Source organism: Chelonoidis abingdonii, chromosome 13, assembly GCF_003597395.2.
Source record: "Chelonoidis abingdonii isolate Lonesome George chromosome 13, CheloAbing_2.0, whole genome shotgun sequence".
In the NCBI taxonomy this organism is placed as follows: Eukaryota; Metazoa; Chordata; order Testudines; family Testudinidae; genus Chelonoidis; species Chelonoidis abingdonii.
This window is the reverse complement of record NC_133781.1, coordinates 32,161,627-32,167,484: the sequence shown is the minus strand read 5'-3', so window position 1 is coordinate 32,167,484 and position 5,858 is coordinate 32,161,627. Positions and strand designations below refer to the sequence as shown.

At 59.0% G+C, this 5,858-nt stretch overlaps 1 protein-coding gene across 1 annotated transcript; it reads left to right on the top strand.

The window, feature by feature from the left end:
- Positions 1-379: 379 nt before the first annotated feature.
- LOC142047712 (uncharacterized) lies at positions 380-5,387 on the top strand. Its single transcript, XM_075072087.1, has 4 exons — positions 380-469; positions 1,406-1,795; positions 1,850-4,830; positions 5,348-5,387. The coding sequence occupies exons 1-4, from the start codon at positions 380-382 to the stop codon at positions 5,385-5,387; spliced, it is 3,501 nt and encodes a 1,166-aa protein (XP_074928188.1).
- The last annotated feature ends 471 nt before the right edge of the window (positions 5,388-5,858 follow it).

Sequence of the window (5,858 nt, the reverse complement as noted above, 5' to 3'; positions counted from 1 at the left end):
CAGGCTGGTGCTGTGTCCAGCGGGCATGAGGCTGCCAAGGATAGGGCATGGCTGGGAATTCAGGGAGAGATCCTCTTCTGGGCCCCCATCCCAGCGTGAGACTGCTCAGCCCCAGGAAGGCAGGATAAGGCAGCCAGCCAGCAGTGCGTCAGAGCAGAGGCTGAGCCAGCCAGGGCTGTGGGCTGGGAGCTGTTTGTGAGCCTCACGCAGGAGGGCTGGCACCTCTGCCTGTGGAAGGGAGGCTGCCCCCTGCCCTGCCTAGGTGAGGCATTAGCAATGCCCACCCACAGGGCCCCAGAGTGGCACTGCTGGCTGTACACAGCTGGAGAGGGAGGGGCAGGGCTTGGGCAACAGATGGTGGCCTTCAGCAAACCCAAACATGCTGGCCATCCTTCTCAAGAACGGCCTCAACGACAAACCCAGTGGGGGAGAATCCCAGCCCCCAACGCTCCTGCATTCACCAGACCCAGTGAGAACAGCCCCAGCCCCTGGCCTGAAAGAATGGACCAACCTCATTGCAGAGACTGCTCTGGAGAAATGGCTGCAGCCTCTTGGCCCCAGCCTAGGCGCTCTGGCGTGCCCACCTGGCACTTCTGTTAAGAGGATGCTTGCAGTCCCGGTTCCCAGCCGTCTCCCTGGTCTGCGAGCCAGCTGCTTCAGCTCACAAAAAGCAGTTAAAACCCTGGTGGTCTCTGGGCCAGGAACCAGCCAGGATATGGCAAAGGGCCACTGACAACAGCTGCCAGTGACTACAGAAATCCACAGGATTAATTGGTCTGAGGCTGGAAAGAGCCAACCCGACCTGCAACAGAGCGATGTGATGGAGAGTCCTTGAAACTGGAAGTGAGATAGTTCCATGGTGAATAGCTGTGCAACCCCCCACACTATGCCACTCCGTGAATGCATGGCTGGAAGGGCAAAGGACTGGACAGGCTGGATGGCCTGCAGTATGCAGACCCTTGTAAGAAGTGACTTGGCCTGGGCACCCCTGTCATCAGCTCCCAGGACTGGGGCAGGGAGAAGGGCAATCGCCTCCAAGTTATCCACATAGGGAGCAGCAGGTGGCTCACCCCTCCACCCCCTGTTCCTGTCTGGGAAATCTTGAAGCATCAGCAGTGCCATGGCAAAGCCCACGTCCTGAACTAGCCTCAGGTGACTCGTGGAAATCAAAGCACAATGGCCATTTAATCCACATGGCTAATATCCATGGTTGCATCTGCAATGACGATAAAAAATGTAGCTTCTTTGCTGCTATTAAGTATATGCCTCTTGGCTTCTGATGCTAAGCAACTTATAAGTTCACCAGTAATGTCTTGCTCAAGTATTTGATTTTGGTGTCACTGATACATCCAGGGGTAGTAAATTATATTTTTGTCAAGGTCCAAATTTCTTGGTCCAGGTCTAGTCAAGGGGGCTGCGCACAGGGAGGCTGACCAAGGACCAGCTGATTGCCCAGCTGGAGGAGGGAGACCGGAACCCTGTCTCTGAGGGAAGCAGCCAGGCAGATGCAGCGCAGTCACCAGTGCCTGTCCCCCCGGGGAGTGGTCAGACGGCGGATGAGGGCTTCCCGAGACCCCCCCTTCCTAGCCCTAGAGGAAGGGCGGGGAGGAGCCCAGCGAATGCCGAAGGCACCGTGACCCCCCCGGCCAGCAGGGGATCCGGGCAGCGAAGCTCACCCCCCAGCAGGGGATCCTCCCGGCGACGCTCGACAGCTGTGGAGCAGCTGTGGCTGGAAGAGGAAAGGAAGTTGAGACGGGAGGAGCTCGAGTTAAAGAGGCAAGAGCTGGAGGAGAAGGTGAACCAGCGTAAACATGAGGAGAACCAGCGTAAACATGAGCTGGAGGAGAAGGAGAAACAGCGTAAACATGAGCTGGAGCTGGCCCAGCTGAGGAGCCGTGAGGCCCCGGCTGCGGTGAGTGAGGGGGGACCCAAGCCTACACCGAACTTTGATAAGCGCTTGCTGCCCCGGCGTAAGGAGGGGGAGGACATAGATACCTTCCTGACGGCCTTTGAGAATGCCTGCGAGCTGCGCGGGGTTGGCCCTGCAGACAGGATCGCAGTTCTCACCCCCTTACTGGACTCCACGGCCGTGGAGGTGTACAGCCGACTGAAAGGGGCGGAGGCGGGGGACTACGAACTGTTCAAACAGGCCCTGCTCCGCGAGTTTGGGCTGACTCCTGAGATGTACCGGAAAAGGTTCCGGAGTCAGCGTAAAACCCGTGAGATCACATATCTACAACTGGTCAACCGGGCGCAGGGGTATGCCCGCAAGTGGACAGCTGGGGCCCAAACTAAAGAGGACTTGCTGGACCTATTCATACTGGAGCACCTGTATGAGCAGTGCCCGTCTGACCTGAGGCTGTGGTTGAGGGACCAGAAGCCGGAGAACCCGCAGCACGCAGGCCAACTTGCCGACCAATTTGTGGACAGTCGGGCAGGGGATGGCAGGGAGGAGTCTCGAAGGAGCAGGCCTGCCTCAGCGCAGAGAGAGAGTCATCATGGGACCTCCCAGCGGGGGCCTATGGAGAACCCCCCCAAAGGGGGAACATCCAGTGTCAGGTCCCTCCGACCCACTCCAGGGGACCCACGAGACATGGGCTGCTATCAATGTGGCCAACGAGGCCACATACGGGCCCAGTGCCCCAAGCTCAGGGACAGACCAAGCAGACCCAACCCGCAGAGGGTGGACTGGGTAAAAACCCAATCGGAAGATGGGCTACCCTCCCGGGAAAGGGGGGCTGGCAACATACCACCTATGAAGGAGGGAGGAGGTCCCCAGGTCAGCTCCTCTGGGGGGCTGGAAGCGCCAGCCTCCGGGTTCTTAGTTTACCGGGTGGGCGCGGGGCTGCCCCTCCGGAAAGAGTGCATTGTTTCCCTGGAGGTAGATGGGAGGGAGGTCACTGGGTACTGGGACACGGGCGCAGAGGTGACGCTTGCCCGACCCGAGGTGGTGGGCTCAGATCGGATGGTGCCCGACACCTACCTGACCCTGATGGGCGTGGGCGGGACCCCATTCAAGGTGCCCGTGGCAAGAGTACATCTGAAGTGGGAGGCCAAGGAGGGCCCCAAGGACGTGGGGGTACACCCATATTTGCCCACAGACGTGTTAATGGGAGGGGACCTTGAGGACTGGCCTAGTAGCACTCAGAGTGCCCTGGTCGTGACTCGTAGTCAGAGTCGGCAAAGGGCACTGCACCCCGACAACGGGGAAGGTACTCGGCCCGAGGTGCAGGACCCTAACCTGGGGGGCGGGGAGCGCCCAAGGGCACGGCTCAGAGAGGCTGCAGCCTCAGACCCAGCCAGCAAGAGAGAGCTGGTCCCCATCCCTGTCCCAGCTGCTGAGTTCCAGGCGGAGTTGCAGAAAGATCCCTCCTTGCGGAAGCCCCGGGACCAGGCTGACCTTAGTGCGGAACAGACCCTGAGGAGAGGTTGCAAGGAGAGGTTCCTGTGGGAGAAGGGGTTCCTGTACCGAGAATGGGCTCCCCCAGGGGAGGTAGAGTCATGGGGGATCAGGAGGCAGCTGGTGGTTCCCCAGAAGTTTCGCCACAAGCTGCTGTACCTGGCCCATGACATCCCTCTCGCAGGACACCAGGGAATCCGGCGCACCAGGCAGAGGCTGCTACAGAACTTTTACTGGCCTGGGGTCTTTACCCATGTCCGACAGTACTGCCAATCCTGTGACCCCTGCCAGAGGGTGGGGAAGGCCCGGGACAAGGGGAAAGCAGCCTTGAGGCCTTTACCCATCATAGAAGAACCTTTCCAGAAGGTGGCCATGGACATAGTGGGACCTCTCAGCAAGATGACCCGGTCAGGGAAAAAATACATCCTGGTGGTGGTGGATTTTGCCACTCGCTACCCCGAGGCGGTGGCCTTGTCCTCTATTGAAGCAGACACAGTGGCAGATTCGCTGCTGACAATTTTCAGCCGGGTGGGGTTCCCCAAGGAGGTCTTAACGGATCAGGCGTCCAACTTCATGTCGACCCTGCTCCGGTCCTTATGGCAGAAATGTGGGGTGCAGCACAACTGGGCCTCAGCGTATCACCCCCAGTCCAACGGGCTGGTGGAAAGGTTCAACGGGACGCTGAAGATGATGCTAAAAACATTTATGAACCAGCACCCGCAGGATTGGGACAAATACTTACCTCACCTGCTGTTCGCGTACAGGGAGGTACCCCAGGAGTCTACCGGGTTTTCGCCTTTCGAACTGTTGTATGGAAGGCGAGTAAGGGGGCCCCTGGACCTGATGAGAGATGAATGGGAGGGGAAGGCCACTCCCGAGGGAGAGTCAGTGGTGGAGTATGTCCTGACCTTCCGGGAAAGACTGGCCGAGCTCATGGGCCTGGCCAGGGAGAATCTGGCCCGAGCCCAGAGGAAGCAGAAGGTCTGGTATGACCGCACGGCCCGGGCCCGAGCCTTTGCCACCGGGGATCAGGTGATGGTTCTCATCCCTGTGAGGAAAAACAAACTCCAGGCCGCCTGGGAAGGGCCCTTCAAGGTTATCAAGCAACTGAATGAGGTAAACTATGTGGTGGAGCTGTCAAACCGGGCACATCACCGGCGGGTGTACCATGTGAACATGATGAAACCATACTATGACCGGGGGAATGTGGTGTTGGCCGTGTGTGGACACTGGGAGGGGCAGGGAGATGACCCTTTGGTGGATCTATTCCCTGGGACAAAAGCTGGTTCCCCCCTGGAGGCAATTCCCCTCTCTGATCAGCTGACCAGGGCCCAGCACGCTGAGATCAGAGGGGTGCTGCATCTGTACCGACAGCTGTTTTCCAACCAGCCTGGACGCACTAATTTGACTGTCCACAGGGTGGAGACTGGGCCACATTCCCCTATAAGATGCTCCCCTTTTCGGGGCACTCGTAAAACCGCCCAGGATCTGGAAAGGGAGGTCAGGGACATGCTGGCTTTGGGGGTGATCCAGCAGTCTTCCAGCCCTTGGGCCTCGCCAGTGGTGCTGGTCCCCAAGAAGGATGGGTCAATTCGGTTCTGTGTGGACTATCGAAAGCTCAATGCCATCACCGTATCTGATGCCTACCCCATGCCCAGGCCTGACGAGCTCCTAGACAAGCTGGGAGGTGCTCGGTACCTCACCACCATGGATCTTACCAAGGGCTACTGGCAAGTGCCGCTGGACGCAGATGCCAGGCTGAAATCGGCCTTTATCACCCCTCTGGGGCTCTACGAGTTTCTGACCCTGCCCTTTGGCCTCAAGGGAGCGCCGGCCACCTTCCAGCGCCTGGTGGATCAGCTACTGAGGGGGATGGAGAGTTTTGCCGTGGCCTATATTGACGACATCTGCGTCTTCAGCCAGACCTGGGAGGACCATGTGTCCCAGGTTACCCAAGTCCTGGACCGAATTCGGGAGGCTGGGTTAACCGTAAAGGCTGAGAAGTGCAAGGTGGGGATGGCGGAAGTATCTTACCTGGGCCATCGGGTGGGGAGCGGCTGCCTGAAGCCAGAACCCGCCAAGGTGGAGGTGATCAGAGACTGGCCTGCTCCCCAAACCAAGAAGCAGGTCCAGGCCTTTATTGGGATGGCGGGGTACTATCGAAGGTTCGTGCCCCACTTTAGCGCCATAGCCGGCCCCATCACTGAACTGTGCAAAAAGGGGAAGCCAGACAAGGTAATCTGGACCGAGCAGTGCCAGGAGGCTTTCCGGGCGCTGAAGGAGGCTCTGGTCAGTGGCCCAGTTCTGGCGAACCCAGATTTTGACAAACCCTTTATGGTGTTCACCGACGCCTCAGACACGGGACTGGGGGCGGTGTTAATGCAGGAGGATGAAAAGGGGGAGAGACACCCCATCGTGTACCTGAGCAAGAAGCTGCTACCCCGGGAGCAAAACTACG

Excerpts from the sequence above, each read along its gene's own strand:
- LOC142047712 (XM_075072087.1), top strand. The coding sequence starts at position 380 with ATGCTGGCCATCCTTCTCAAGAACGGCCTCAACGACAAACCCAGTGGG. Across the intron at positions 470-1,405 it reads TCCTGCATTCACCAGACCCA|TCAAGGGGGCTGCGCACAGG; the intron begins GTGAGAACAGCC and ends GTCCAGGTCTAG. Across the intron at positions 4,831-5,347 it reads GTCCACAGGGTGGAGACTGG|GTTACCCAAGTCCTGGACCG; the intron begins GCCACATTCCCC and ends CATGTGTCCCAG.